The sequence below is a fragment of the Bison bison genome, unplaced genomic scaffold, assembly GCF_000754665.1.
Source record: "Bison bison bison isolate TAMUID 2011002044 unplaced genomic scaffold, Bison_UMD1.0 scf7180017864243, whole genome shotgun sequence".
In the NCBI taxonomy this organism is placed as follows: domain Eukaryota; kingdom Metazoa; phylum Chordata; class Mammalia; order Artiodactyla; family Bovidae; genus Bison; species Bison bison.
Window position 1 is genome coordinate 1,544,225 of NW_011494815.1, and position 15,898 is coordinate 1,560,122.

The 15,898-nt window shown below is 47.8% G+C and overlaps 1 protein-coding gene across 2 annotated transcripts in view; it reads right to left on the bottom strand.

Moving 5' to 3' along the window:
* Window positions 1–15,898, bottom strand: part of COL15A1 (collagen, type XV, alpha 1) — a 104,168-nt gene that overhangs the window by 7,118 nt on the left and 81,152 nt on the right. For both annotated transcript variants that reach the window (XM_010847040.1, XM_010847039.1), the window contains 12 exons: window positions 13,566–13,619; window positions 13,412–13,471; window positions 11,884–11,952; window positions 11,727–11,768; window positions 9,361–9,406; window positions 7,506–7,586; window positions 7,046–7,095; window positions 6,832–6,942; window positions 5,809–5,953; window positions 1,958–2,022; window positions 329–457; window positions 122–181 (listed from right to left, as the gene is read on the bottom strand). In XM_010847040.1, coding sequence (XP_010845342.1) covers window positions 122–181; window positions 329–457; window positions 1,958–2,022; window positions 5,809–5,953; window positions 6,832–6,942; window positions 7,046–7,095; window positions 7,506–7,586; window positions 9,361–9,406; window positions 11,727–11,768; window positions 11,884–11,952; window positions 13,412–13,471; window positions 13,566–13,619 — 912 coding nt within the window. The remainder of the gene's footprint in view (window positions 1–121; window positions 182–328; window positions 458–1,957; window positions 2,023–5,808; window positions 5,954–6,831; window positions 6,943–7,045; window positions 7,096–7,505; window positions 7,587–9,360; window positions 9,407–11,726; window positions 11,769–11,883; window positions 11,953–13,411; window positions 13,472–13,565; window positions 13,620–15,898) is intronic.

Below are 15,898 nucleotides of genomic sequence, written 5' to 3' on the forward strand. Positions count from 1 at the left end.
CAGATAGTGAGCCCTGCAGGGCTGGCTGTCCAGAGTCAGAGAGCTTGATACTGGATGCCAAGGGGACTCAGTCAGTGCTAATGAATGAAGGAGCTAGAAGTAAGGCGGGGAGAGGACTCACATTGCTGGAAAGTGCAGGGGGAGGAGGGCTGTCATCCGGAATGGGAATCAGTTCTCCCAGCTTTAAGGAAAAGAGGATGTTGAAAATGAAACATCAACTGGAAACTGTTTTTGCATTTTCAAATCAGAAAAATGGCATTTACAGGAGCAGACTGTGATTTTTAGAGGGTACTAGGAGGCAGTCTGTTAAAAGGAGTTTAAGAATTACCTGTAATTTTTTCCAACCATCTCTGACCCGAATGAAAAACTCGGTGCTGTCCTTCAAGTAAATGAATGTCCCTTCTATGACCAAATGTGCTTTCTGTAACATGTCATCCATGTTGCTAAATGTTGTAACCTGTTAGGTAATTTTAAATACCAAACACCGCAGTTACCATTAGAGCGATGGCACGATTTGAAAGCCCAGCCTCTTTGTAAAGTCAAATATGAGCCATCCCCTCACAGTCAATGAAAAGGTTATTGTGCCACAGAGAGATATATAACTTCATCAATAACCAAAGGACTTTCCTTTTGATCAAACAAAAACATTCACTACCTTGAAACATAAATCTCATTTACAATAAAAAAATTAAACAACGATACTGGATGCTTGGGGCTAGTGCACTGGGATGACCCAGAGGGATGGTATGGGGAGGGAGGAGGGAGGAGGGTTCAGGATGGGGAACACATGTATACCTGTGGCAGATTCATTTTGATATTTGGCAAAACTAATACAATTATGTAAAGTTTAAAAATAAAATAAAATTTAAAAAAAATTAAACAAAGAAGATAATATCCTGTGAGTTTGAAGACATTTAAAAACTGTCAATAGACTTGGCTCTGTTGGGCACTGGTACTGGGAAAATCATGGGTGGGTTTTGCCGCTTTCATTCGCGTGAGTTGCACCATGGCACAGACATTGTTACATGTGTTACGTTAGCTCATGCTGCTCCTTACAGGGTTTCAAAAGTGTTTTCATTTGGATTCAGAAATATAAACAAGAGAGTGACTCTACCTAGGTCCTGAACCTTTTTTTTGCCTGGCTGAGTAGTTCCAATAATAAATACATAGAAGAAAATAGGGGTCTATAATTTCTCTGTCTAGACAATTGCCAAAGGTTAGAAAATCATGTTGGCCTCTCTAGGCACAGACATAAAAGCAGGAAAACTCTATCAAGAACTATCAAGTCTCAGAGAAATATCAGAAAAGGAAACTCTTATTTTTCTCTTCAACTGAGAAAGATTATAAACACTTAATTTTTGCCTAGCTTTGAAGATAATGACTTTGTGCATTAAAATGACCCAGACATCCCCCAAAGGCACCAAATATCAAAATTTCATCAACTGCCGGACAGTTTTTCATCTGGCAGCCCAAATTTCCAGCTAAAATCTATCAAAGACCAACATACATTGCTAGGACTCCTGACATCCTAATGAGGCATTTGTTCCTCTTTCTGTGCATCACAACAGTTTCCGTGTGCCATACAGAGTCAGGCGATCAGGGTAACGAAGGTATAAGAGACCTTCTTCGGTAAAACGGAGAATGCAGCATTGCCCAGGGGAAACGTGACCAGCGCAGGGGCTCCTGTAATGTTGTTTACACTCTTGTGCTTGTGGTTTTTGGTGTAATACAATTGGCTCTTGTGGAACCTAAATCATAAATGATTTTGTCGTCTGTATCTTTTTACTAAGTCATCCAAAGAGTATAATAAATATCCTGTTTGTGGAATTATACCAATTCTGTTGTCATGGAGGCCCAACTCCAACAGAGGTGTGCCAGCCCCTAAACACTGTAGCCACAGTTCTAAACAAACTCATCCAAAGCAGAAGGAGGAAGACTCCCTGATGATAATACTGACCAGGTTCCTGGATCCGGGAAGCCCTGGTTGTCCTGGAGGGCCAGGTGGGCCTGGAAGGGCCACAGCTAAGATAAAACAGGAAAGAGAAGTTACAGAAAAGCACACTGTGCAAAATGCCTCTGCTGTTAGCCGATTACTGAGAGTGTTCACCACCTTACTCGCAACGTTCGCAGCTGCAAACGCTGCACCTTGTAACCGAATCTTAGGAGCTCTGTGCCCAGCTTATGACTCAGCCGCATTTGGCTGGCTTAGGGGAGGGCTGAGATTCTTAACTGTAGCCCTGAGTGAAGTCATGCCTAAGACTTTCCAGTTTTGTAAGTGAATACGTTTCTTTTGTTTCTGCTGTTTGTATAAGTCAGTCTGAGTTGAGTTTTCTGTCACTTGCATCCCCAAATGTCCTGATTCATACAACTTACTTGTCCCAAGAAACAAACAGGTAATTACTGAACAGAGGAAGAAGACTCAGAAAAAAGAGAAGGTGCCAAGCTACAGGAGGGCAGGGTAGGGCAGTGCCAGGGCCCTTGCCTGCCAGCCAGAAGACTGAAGACCCTGGTTTGTTGATTCTCAGCTGTGTGAGCTTAGGGAAGTAACAAGCTCTCTGAATCTCAGCTTCATCAGTAAAATATAAACAGATATTTCTTCACTAGCCTATGTTGAGAACTGAGAAAAATACAAACTAGGAATGTGCTTTGCAAACTGTATAGTATCCAACTAGAGATTCTTAGCTTTTGAAAAGTCAAAGTGCCCTTAAAAACCAGATCAAGGCGCTCTCCCCCAGGATAGAGATACACACACACACACACACACACACACACACTTTTCTACTTAGAATGTTAGTGGGATGATAGCTCTCTGAGGCACATCCTTGAAATTCCTAGTTTATGGTTCCCAAATGAATAGCCCTTACTTTAGGCAAACACAAATATCATTACAGCTATTTTGTTGTTCTCCTTCTATCTTTCTAACCTCCTGTCTCCCCTCAAAATCTGCAAAACTCTTGGCAGGGTTAAGGATATTTGTAAAAGTCCCAGTAAAACTTGGGGCTTCCCAGGTGGCGCTAGTGGTAAAGAACCCGCTTGCCAATGCAGGAGAAGTAAGAGATGCAGGTTCAGTTCATCCCTGGGTCGGGAAGATCCCTTGGAGGAGGGCATGGCAATCCACTCCAGTATTCTTGCCTGGAGAATCCCCATGGACAGGGGAGTCTGGGGGTTACAGTCCATGGGGCTGCAAAGTCAGACACAACTGAAGCGACTTAATACAGCACAGGAAAACTACTGCGTGAGATTTTTCAGGTTGTGCACGGAAGCCTGCAGTTCTGACACAGGACCTGAACGTTCACACACAGGTGGTGAATGTCTCCAGTGGAAAGAGGGCCTGAGGACTTGGGTTTGGACCCCAGCCATGCCTCTTCCTAGCATTTGTGACCTTGAGTTAGTCTCCTAACCTGTCTGAGCTTTGGTGCCTTCATCCATAAGATGAGTTTTATAATCCTATCCATTTCATCTTCCTCCTGGGGTTGCTGTGAAGATGAAATGGGATAATGGATATGGGAGTGTTTTGTAAACTATGAACTGTCATGTATTGTGTGAAAGGTAATTCTTTCCAATGCAGTAAGGAGTCCCGGGGCCCTAGTTTAGGGCTACTGTGGACAACAGAGTCTCTGCTTCCTGTACTCACCCTGCAATGTCCCTTCGCCTTTTGCAATTCCCTTCTATCCCTCAAGGTTTTGTGGGCACCTATGGGACCAGCATCCCTACCTGCTCCTGAGAGCTTCCCCTTCACCTCTATGACCATTCAGGTCCAGAAGCAGCTGCCACGTTCTCACGTGAGCCCACCTCCTGGCCACGGGTGACTGCTCCAAGGTTGGGCATCTGGCCCAGGACAGGTCAGTCAGAATCTGTCCCCAGAACATCCCTATGCCAAGACTTTTCAAATGAAAACTGAGAAAGAAGGCCAAGATTTGTAGATGACAGTGGAAGCTGTAGGTTGTTGGTATTTCCCACTCGCAGAGGATGTGGTCTGTGGTGAAGAAGCACGAAGCTGCACTCAGAGAGAAGCCTAGCAACAGACGGAGAATCCTCACAGGGACTGAATCCCTGGTTCTGGCTGTATCTGAAGTCTCACTGCATGCCTGCCCCCGCCCCCCTCAAACTGTTCACCCCTCCTTCACATGCAGTAAGCTTCCCTGTTACTTGAACTAGTTTGAGTTCCATTTCTGTCGCTTGCCCCAGAGTCACTTCCTGTGTAAAGTTCTCCCAGATGCCCCAGACATTGTAGGCCTCTTCCCAGGTGTGCTTCCGCCACACCTGGCTCATGTCAACCCAAACAACAAAAAATGAGGTATTTATGCTATTACTGCCACTACTGTTATTTTCCACCATGGCCACAGTGGAAAGAATGTAGGCTTCAGAGTTACTCTGACCTGGGTCCTGATCTGGGTCCTAATCTGGTGCCACTTATTGGCTATGTGACCTCAGAAAGGTTCCTAAACATCTCTGGGCCTCACTTTCCTCATCTATAAAATGGGGATGCTAATACTTTCCTTGAAAGGCTTTGTAGGAACCCACAAAATATTGTAGGAGAGTGACTAGCAGATGGCCTGGCACTTGGTAAGTATTCAATAAATGGAGATTTTCTTCTATTTCACACATTTTTCATTTGAGGAAGTGAAGTACCAAGGGGTAAAAAAATTTTTTACATAGAGGGTTAGAATCAATGCTGGTCCTCAAGTCCCTTAAGGCCCAGGCATTGACAAAGCAGCCAAGAATTTCACACACACACACGAAAAGATGTCCAACATTATCAGTCTTTAGGGAAATGTAACCAAAACCACGATGAGATATTATTTCACAAGAATGAATGATGGCTAGAATAAAAAAGATATAATAATAACAAATGATGATGACAACAAAAGGAAATTATAACCTTTGTACACTGCTAGTGGGAATGCAAAATGTTATAGTCACTTTAGAAAACAGTCTGGCAGTTCCTCCAAGGTTAAATATAGAGTAATCACATATATTGGGGGTTCCCTAGTGGCTCAGACGGTAAAGCGTCTGCCCACAATGTGGGACGCCCGGGTTCGATCCCTGAGTCAGGAAGGAAGATCCCCTGGAGAAGGAAATGGCAACCGACTCCAGTACTCTTGCTTAGAAAATTCCATGGATGGAAGAGCCTGGTGGGCTACAGTCCATAGGGTCGCAAAGAGTCGGACACGACTGAACGACTTCACCTTCACCTTCCATCACATATATGACACAGCAGTTTTACTCCTAGGTATAAACTCAAGAGAACTGAAGACATATGTTCACACAAAAACCTGTATATAAATGTTCACTGCAGCACTACACAAAATAGCCAAAACAGTGGAAACAACTCAAATGTCCATCACCTGATGAATGAATAAACGAAATGATACATGCAACACACGGGGGAACTCTGGAAACATTGCGGTAAGTGAAAGAAGCCGAGGGCCACACCCTGTGTGATTCCACTGCCATGAACTGTCTAGAATAGGCAAATCCATAGAGACAGAAAGTAGATTAGAGGTTTCCAAGATCAGGGAAAGATCAAGGTTTGGAAAGAGGAGTGACTACTAATTGGTACAGGACTTCCATCCGAGGTGATGAAAATGTCCTGGAGTTAGGGAGAGGCGAAGGCTGCACAACCTTGTGAATACATAAAAAACCATTCAGCTGTCCACTTCAGTGAGCGAGTTCTTTGGCATGCAGATGACATCTCAGTTTAAAACAAAAGAAAAGAAAGAAGGCTCAATCCAAGGCTCAACACAGCCTCTGTCAGACAGTGTGGCTCCGACGTGCCACCCAGAAGTGGTGACTCACGGTACTGACCTGCTCCTAGGATAGCTGGAGGTCCTGGTGGTCCCGGGGGTCCTGGTGGCCCAGGGGAACCAGGTCTCCCAAAGCCAGGTGGCCCAGGCAGGCCAGGAGCACCTGGGGGTCCCTGGGCCCCGACAACGGCCTCCCCTTTCTGGCCCTGTCAGGTGCATGGTAACAGAAGAGAGAAAGCACCATCAGTCACTAGAAGTCTGGTCTTTTTGTCAGGACATTGGTAAGAAGTCAGTAAACTCCGCTATTGTTATCTTTGTCCTCAACCCTGAGCACAAGCTAGGTGGTGGAAGACTTAAAGAGCAGTGGCCTAGCTGTCATGTTGAATGACAGGAGAGAAGCCCAGGAAGCCCTGGACTTACAAGGTCCACTGGAGTTCATCTAGTTCAGCCTTGGCATCTCACAGATGGAGAAACAGAGGCCCAGAGAAAGGTTGGGCTTGGCCAAGGTTTCAGAGCAAATTGGCAGCAGAGCTTGGAGGAGAATCCTGGCCTCCCGGCTTGCTTTGTCTTGCTCATGGCGAGTTCCAGGCCCCCTGAGGGTCAATGATCTCGTCATAATCTCACTGGAGACGTAAACTGAATTTCTTTCTTGTGACCTGGAGAAGCTTCTCATCCTAAGAAGACCAAGCTGACTCAGGGGCTTCTTGTTTGATGAAATTCCAGAAGAATCAAATAGCCACTCTAAAAATATCTTCCTCACCTTTGCTTCTGCGTCTATTATCTGATGTGTCTACCATTAACAACTCTTTGCATTGAGTGAAGTTTCCACCACTGGTGTGCATAAGGCAATGCAGTGGGTGACATGGAAGCTACCTGCATGCACATGGCCTTGGCCAGCTCCCTTTCCTCCGTGGCCTCAGTCAGGCTCCCTACCAGTTAGCAAGTATCGGGGAAAGAGGCTGACACCCAAGGCCTGCCTCTAGCCTGTGACTGGCCCTTGCTTCCCAGCTGCCTAGTCACACTGGGAAGCTTCAGGAACTCCAGGATTCACTGAGGAAAGGGACTCGGAGGGGTCACTACTCACCACCAGACCTGGACTTCCTGGCAGGCCCGGTGGCCCTGACACAGAGAAGCCAGAGAAGCCACTGTTAGAGTCTCCTTTTTCTCCTTTGATTCCCCTGTCTCCATTCTCCCCCTGGAAGATCATTCAGAGAACATTCAGAAAGAGTCAGATGAGCCAGTCTCTGACATAAGCCTGAGAACTTGGAAACACAGGCCAAAGTCTCAGAAAAGCTCACCTTCAAGCTGTTCAGAAAGTGCCTCAGGTAAGCTGGATCCACAGGAGGGCCTGAAAAAGAAATGCTTTCTAAAATTTGCAATCAGTCTCAGAAATTCAAATACCAAAGCATCTAGGAACATGATAAGTGCCTAGCCAAAATGACCTCATATTGGTTTAGCTGGTAGAGGGGACACAGCTTGGAAATGAGCCCCAGTCCAGAATCTGTGATCCTGTGAGATCCTAGGCTCTTCCCTGGTCCTCTCTGGGGCTCGATCTGCATATGAAGCTGGAATGATGGCAACTTCTGGTTTCTCCTGACAATGTTCCATCTTGAACACGCATCACCCATGACTGGGTCTTTCTGGAATTTCATGGAGCTTGCAGGCTGGGTGGTAATGTAATTAGCCTCACTTACTGGCTCTGTTGGCTTTCTCGAGAACAAAAATAAAGGGCAATACACAGAACAAGAGTTGAGATACCTGGTGGTCCCTGGGGTCCCTGGTCGCCTTTTTCTCCTTTTGAGCCGGGAAGGCCCCAGGATCCTTTTTCTCCTTTAACACCTGCCACCAAATACACACGTGTTTTTAAAAAAATAAGATAGTGGAAAAACACCTTCATCCTACATAAGACATTTTTGAGAAGGTTTTGAAGTGGAGCCTCTTAAGTCCAATCAACAAACAAAAGCTTATTGAGGGTATAAAATCTTTTGCTGTAGGATGGAGAGGCAGAGGTAGATGCAGTAGACACAATTCCTGAACTTGGGAAGCTCTCAGGGAGACAGACACAGTCAGGGTAGCACCAGGCAGGATGGAATAAGTACCATCATCAAGGTACCAGCAGTGCATCATGGGAGTACAGCAGAGGCTACAGTGAGCTCCCTTGGATGGCCTCATGCACGTGGACTGAGACTCAACACCAAGTCAAGCACTCAGTCTCATATCACCTAAGCCTGGGCAGCACAGCGGTGTAAGGGGAAGGGAAGAATGCCCCAGGAGGGCCGCAGAGGACAGTTAGGGTGATCAGTATTCCATTCACAGTTGGAAGGATGCCAACAGTGCCGTATCCTACTTCCCAGAGGACTTGTGAGAAGCACTGTTTCTGCAGAATCAGCCTTAGAGCCCTCCCTTCTCCCCCAGCTCTTTATCTTGAAGATGGGCTCAGAGGGAGCCTCCTGGGAGTAGAGTTTGGAAAAGGAGGCAGTGCCCTTTCCCCACCTGGATAAGTGGGTGGACACTAGAGCTCTGAACTCCTGGTTCCTGAGAGAGACTAACCAATGTGTAGCCACACACAGGGGATCTGACAAAAACAAATCCAGCTCCACCTGCTCCTCCCCAAGGTCACCTTGGCACCAGAGGAAGGGATTACCTTGAATTGGATCTGAACAAGAAGTCTGAGAACATCCTGGATTTTGTAACCAAAAGTGACCAAAAACCCGTGACACTAGATACCATCAGGGAGACCACCACCTGGCAGGCCAGGGGTGACAGAGCTGAGCCAGAGATCAGTATTAGGGGGAAAAAATGGGCCTTTCCCTGTTTAAACTGCAAGTGTCCAGACTTCTCAATCAAAACAGGCACACACGGTGTGACATTGTGTGGGGACAGAGGACCAGAGTCACTGCTCACCTGCGGCTCCCGTCTCCTAGCCTATTTCCTGTCTGATGAGTGGTAGATAAGCTCCCACCAGCCGCAAACATGCTGAAGTTTACAAATCCCTCAGAGCCAGTGTGTCTCACAACGCACTGTGTGTGTATACACCTCAGAGGGAGCTTATGAAACGAAGCTTCTGACCCAGCAGGTCTGTGATGAGGCCCAAGGGTCTACATTCCTAACAAGCTCCAGGACTGCTGATGCTGCTGGTCCAGGAACGCTCTCAGGCAAAGGCCTTCTGAGCTGCAGGACCTCCCTGCCTTAGCTCTTGGTATACTGCACTGTAATGACTTTTTAAATGGTTTCGCCCAGCAGAGTCTAAGGGCCTGGGTGGCAAGAAGAGCATGGGGTCCATCTGTCTCAGCCCAGTGAATGGGACGGCACCAGGCGAGGAGAAGCTATCAGTGGACGCATTACGAACAAACTAACACACGGATGGAAAAATGGAGTGCTGGCTCCTAGCTAGGAGGCCCAGACAAGATGCATAAAATAGGCAGCTGGGTGACACAAGCAAACAGAGGTGCCCTTGGCTCAGCCTTGGTTCAGCTCCCCTCCCACAATGCAGTCAGACTTTTCAGAGCACCTAGTTTACGCCCAGAATTGGGCAAACAGAAACCACCTCTGCAGAGATAGGAGGGTCAGGAAACATCCCAGAGAAACATAAGGTGAAGACGGGAGTGTGTACCATGAAAAGTGATGAGTTCTGAATTCCCAGAATACGTGGTACCAACCTAGAGAGAGAGAGAAAGCCAAGGTCATACACTGCAAACCCTGTTCTGGTTTTTGTATGTGCAGGGAGCTAGTCCCCTGTCCCAGGGGCAAGGGGCAAGGTCATGGAGTTAGGCCTGCCCTGGATATTGGAGCCCCCAAAAGCCCTGAGCTCCACAGGGCCCCTCAATGCAAAGCATCTCAGGTCTTCAATTAGCAGGTGTAGGGGTCGGGGGTGCATCATGTAGCTGAGCCAGGGTGAAATCTATGGGCTGAACAACTCTGCAAAGGGAAAGATAAGTCATAGCAATGTTGGTCTGGCCAACCATGAGCATTCCTGGCCTCCTTTCTGATCAGTTAGGACTGACTCATATGAGAGGTCAAGCGATGGTAAGTGATGTACTCAAGTCATGAACCTGGGTCAGCCGTTAGCTTTGCTACCATGTGTAATCAAAGATGAGCACCCAGGACAGGAGTTGATGGTGGTTATAATTAATAAAGAGGAGTTATCATTAGATTAGGGTGCTATTCTGGACTTCCCATTAAGTGCCATGGGTCTGGGGTCCAAGCTGTTCAAGATAATATTCCTTCACAGTTCATCCCCAGTTTCCTGCATTTTTTTCCCTCTTTTTTAATAACAGAGCTATCTGCCACCCTCCTTTTATAAGTCCAGCTTTTTCCCAGTTAATATGTGAATCAAAATGATCCCTCTGATCCCAGATCCTCCCATACTTTTGGGTGGAGGGTCACAAGCTGCTCAGGTGTCACCAACAGAAGATGTGGGAAAGGGACAGTAATCTTCCAGGAAAAACATTTCTAAGTTAAAGACAAAGGCAGCAGTGCCAAGCAGGTATCTTATAGCTGTGCTGATAAAGTTCCTCCACTCCAGGGGTGAGCTGTTAATTGTTATGGTATTAGATAGGGGATGAAATGAGAAGAAGCCCATGAAACGCTGGATGTGAAAGGGAGCATTTCTTATTCAACTGTCCACTTTGAGAGCTGGTCAAGAAACATCCACACTTAAGCCTGCATGGTGTCTAGCCAGGCAACATGAAATCAAAATCAAATGCTCTTAGCTCATCTCTGGCTTTTTTAAAGTAACATCATGACCCCCAATGGCCATGGTCACTGCAAAGGATCCGAGCATAGGTCACAGTAATTGCAGTAGCATTATACAATACTCGTGAGTTTTCCAAGTTCTGTCCCATGGTCAGTCCATTTGAAGCCTGTTTGTTGGGAGGGGCTTTGGGCACCAACTCAGAGAGAGATCTGGCCTCGCTAGGCTATGATTCCTTGTCTATGGTGGGAGGCAGCCATCTCTCAGGTCACCCTACGTAGGTAGGTCCCTATACAGGTGGGTCCCATCCTCTGTTTTCAAGACCAGAGTTTCCAGGTCCTGGGTTGCAGAATTGATTGTTTCAAAGTTTAGATGTGGACAGATGTCTGGGCAAACACTCAGTCAAACTGTGTCATTTTAAAGCCCTTGACCCAAGTCTCATCACCACCCCTACAGACATCAATTAAGAACCCGCTTCAAAGAACCTTTCTAAATTGTAATTTGCAGGCTCCCAAGAACAGAGCTCACGCCTGTCTAGTTCACCACTGCAGTTCTAGGGCCTCACATGTACTTGGCATTCATAAATCTTTGATAAATACTTGCTGAGTGAATGATTATGTTCAGTGACTAATGCCTGTGCATGGGGAGAGGCTAACCCCCCTGCGTTTCCCCACAAAAACTAGACCCTCCTCACATGGGTGAGGCCTCAGGGACAGTGCACTGACCAGTGGGGTGAACAGGCATGTGCCTGACCCCTTGGGGTACCAAGGGGTGCCAGGGGACCTGAGCGATGGCCCAGCTGTGTCCTTCCTGTGACCTTAGACAAGTTGGTGAGCTTGTCTGAGTCACAGATTGTTTTGTCATTACAAAGGGGGAGAGGAAGTCCCTCCTCTCAGCGTTGTGTACTGTGCGGAAATGTGACAGTTAAGAAAAGATAGTTATAGATTTTAGCCTGTAGCTCCCAATGTGAAGATCACTAGTCAGAATTGCCTCTTTATTCTCCTCTGTGTTTTAAAGTATCTATTTCTCCCTTTTTTATACTGCTCCAAGCACGAAGCTAACGTGTCTACATGAAGATAACAAAAGACACTGCTTTTTGATCGCAAAGAAACATTGTCCACACGTGTGCCCTTAGAAGCCCTAATATGATTCAGAGCCACCTACTCACTTGACATCAGAGAGAACACTGACGGAGTGGCCCAAAACAAAACCTAAAAACTTATCGTCTCTGAGTTGCTTTCTATGCTAAAGCCTGCTCTTTAAGGCCATTACTGTTTTCTACTTACTGGCGTTTTGCAGTGTGGCCGGACTGGAACTGGGAAGACAGCCTGTTGGAAATGAGAATGAGAGAAGGGATTGAGGATACCTGACTCCAGCTCAGGCCAGTAGGGGACCATTTCCCGCTTTCCCAGGAAGTCTCTCTCCCTTCCCACCCCAACTTACTCCTTTGATGTTAATCACAGCTCCCGGTGGTCCTGGGGGGCCTGGAGGGCCAGGTAGGCCAGGTGGACCCTGAAGGGGAGCAAGAAAGGCCATTCCTGAGTTCGGCTTGTTGTAAGCACAGAGGCAGCTGCAGGGTACTTCTGCAGGGTTTGGAGACGAGGAAAGGAGGGTCTTCTAAAGTCGACTAACTCCTCCCACGGGTGGGCCACCCTCTTCCAGAAGCATGGCTACCTCTGTGTCCTCACTGGATCTTCACAACAGCAGAGCAAGTATCACTGCTGGTTTACAATTGGAGGTAACAAGGGCCAGAAAGGGGAACTGACCTGCTAAAGGCCACACAGCAATTCACAGAAGAATGGAGACTGGAAGCCAGATTCTGACCCCCAGAGCAGTGCTCAGCGGATACAGAGCCCACCACCTCTACCCGCGTATCCCTCATATGGAGGGAGTGGTGGGGTGGGACCTTGCTGGGATACGGTGCCTGAAAGGACCCCTCATAAATGTAACGATAAACACCAACTCCTGTTAGATGGCAGAGTCCATGGCAGAGCCAGGTCAGCCTGGCAGTGACACCATGCGATGTTTTCTCTGCTGATCCTGAAGCCCAAGCTGCACCTGAAGCAGACGTGGGGGAGGGCGAGGCTCTGACCGCAGGTGAGAGGCGCCCGGCCCATGTGGAGGCTCCACGTGATCACTAGACTGGCTGCTGTACCTGCAGCCCCAAGGGCTTGGTGAGTGAGTCAATGCCCAGTGATTCAACACCACCTCATTTCTGCAATTCTGGGCATGCAGAATTGGAGACCAATTGGAGACCTCCTGGAGACCAGGAGGTACAGACAGAATCAACAACATACTTCAAGCTGCACTTGCATGTAGCAAATGGGGGGCCTCCCGTGGGGACTAACTAACTAAAGGTGACTAACTAACTAAAGGCCCTGGTTTCCTTTTGTGTAAAACAAGGACTCCGCAGAGTGTCTCTCAGGAGAGCTACTATCAAGACTGAGATCTTGTCCTCAAAAGCACCAATGAACACTGGCTTCCTTCTCGCAGATGCGGGACACTGCGGATGTTCCAGGGTCTGCCATCTGGTGAGGCTCTGCGTATGCAGCTGATTGAGCTTCTATGTTCTCTCAAGAATGCTCACCAGCCCCACCCCATCTACACCAGTGACCTGTGAAACCCCCAGGAATGTGTAATCCAAGAAAAACATGATATAACCCGAGTCAGAAGACCTGGGATTTGAAACCAGACTTCTTGAGGATTCCCAGATCGTGTTCTCCCACCCTTCTCTGGGTCTGGATGCGGAAGCTTATGCTCCACTAAGGTGGATTTGGTGCAGGACCTCCTGAGAATGAGCCTGAGGACAGGGCTGGGCTGCGGATCTTTGGAAGTGGCAGCAGAGGAAGAAGAACACTCCTGAGCACTCTGTCTGCTCACTTGGACCTGGCACCCGACCAATCCTCCTCCTGACACTGGCCCTGGGGCCGTGTTCCTGGGTGTGGGGCTGGGCCTCTGGTGTGGCACTCACCGGGATCATGACCCCTCGATCTCCTTTGGCACCTTTGAGGCCATTCAGTCCTGGGCGACCCTGAAACCCATGAGAGAGGCCTTAGTAAACCCACAGGCTAGCCTGGCCCACATGTCCTTCTTCCACGGGCAGTCTGAGGAACTCAGATACCTACAGGTCGTCCAGGGAGGCCAAATTCTCCTTTGTGTCCTGGTGGTCCTTTGGGTCCCTGGAGGCAAAGTAAATGCCAGATTAGAAAGAGAAAAATAGTGTATGATGTCACTTATATGTGGAATCTAGAAAAGCTAAAATAGTAAAAAACAGTGTGTAAAGGTGGTTTTGGGGCAGGAGGGCGGGGGAGTAGGAGAGGTCTGGCTTAAGGTTCAAACTTGCAACTAGTACAGCGAGGTCCTGGAGAGCTAACAACGCACAGTACAGGGAATACCACACTGTATTATAATCCTCAGACTTGCTAAGAGTCTACATCTTTATTCCAGCCGCAAAGAGAAATGATAATTATGTGATGTGAGAGAGCAGCTGTCTCTACAATGGCGATCATACTACAATATATAAATGTATCAAATCACCATGCACACCTTAAATGTACACAGTGCTGTATGTCACATATGTTTCAATTAAAAAAGAAACAAAGGAACAGAAACTAAAAGGCCAGGGAGATGGGAGGTGTCCAGCCTACCTCTGTGGGCAGTGGTGACAATGAACCACTGCTAGGAGGATGGGGGACAAGAACCTAGGCATCCACCTGCCTGGCTCCTTGGCTGCTGGTCTCTCTGAGTTCAGCTGGACCCACTTGCTCCATCCCTCCTATAGGCTCTGCCCCATTACATACACAGGACCCAACCCTCTCAGCCAGTCAGGAATAACAAGGAAACAAGAGGTCAGGAGCCCCAGGCCTCAACTCCCAAGGAGCTGTGTGCTGGGCCAGCTCAGAACGTGGACCTTTGCCTTCAGTCTTAAGTTACAGGGCTCTCCATATCCCCTGCTGGAATAATGCAGCCCAGACCCACTCCTCACGTCAGCCCAGTCCAATAATCTGCTCCAGGATTTGGTTCCTGCCTTGCTCCCACATGTCCCTAAGGACCAGAGTCTTGGCCTGGCATCCCAGTTCTCCAGATGAGCGCCGCCCATGGACTCCATTCCAGTGCTGGCTTTCTGTGTCCCCTTGCTCCCAGAGACACTGCTCCACCCTCCTGCAGGAGCCTTCATGCCTTCCAGTGCCTGGGATGCATACAATGCATGATCTCCTCCTAGAACAAGCTCTATGTCCAGTGGACACCTCTTTTTTTTTGAAGCTGGGTCTGTCCTGTCTTCCAGAGGAATGACTGGTTTAACCCTGGGACCTATCAAGCCACTTCTTTCTGCTCTAATAACATGTTCATCCATGCCCTAAAAAAATGGCAAACAGACTGTGTTGAGACAGGCTATGTATGCAAAGTACTCAGATGTGTACAACTCTTTGTGACCCTATGGACTGTAGCCCACCATGTTCCTCTGTCCATGGGATTCTCTAGGCAAGAATACTGGAGTGGGTTGCCATGCCCACTCCAGAGGATCTTCCTGACCCAAGGATGGAATGCAAGTCTCCTATGTCTCCTGCATTGGCAGGTGGGTTCTTTATCACTGGCACCATTTGGGAAGCCCTGCTGCTGCTGCTGCTGCTGCTGCTAAGTCGCTTCAGTCGTGTCCGACTCTGTGCGACCCCATAGACGGCAGCCTACCAGGCTCCCCGTCCCTGGGATTCTCCAGGCAAGAACACTGGAGTGGGTTGCCATTTCCTTCTCCAGTGCATGAAAGTGAAAAGTGAAAGTGAAGTCGCTCAGTCGTGTCCGACTCTTAGCGACCCCATGGACTGCAGCCCACCAGGCTCCTCCATCCATGGGATTTTCCAGGCAAGAGTACTGGAGTGGGGTGCCATCACCTTCTCCGTTGGGAAGCCCTAGTAAGTGGTTAACCAGTGGTTAACACAAAACTCTCCCAGTCTGCCCTAGCCTGCAGCTAGGACCAAGGATGCCTCTCCAGGGCATCCATTCTGCCTGACTTAAGGGACCAAACTTCCAGATAATCAAGCTGGATTTAGAAAAGGCAGAGGAACCAGAGATCAAATTGCCAACATCCACTGGATCATCGAAAAAGCAAGAGAGTTCCAGAAAAACATCTTCAGCTTTATTGACTACACCAAAGCCTGTGACTGTGTGGATCACAACAAACTGTGGAAAATTCTTCAAGAGATGGGAATACCAGACTACCTTACCTGCCTCCTGAGAAATCTATATGCAAGTCAAGAAGCAACAGTTAGAACTGGACATGGAAGAACAGACTGGTTCCAAATCAGGAAAGGAGTACGTCAAGGCTGTATATTGTCACCCTGCTTATTTAACTTATATGCAGAATACATCATGTGAAATGCCAGGCTGGATGAAGCACAAGCTGGAATCAAGATTGCTGGGAGAAATATCAATAACCTCAGATATGCAGATGACACCACCC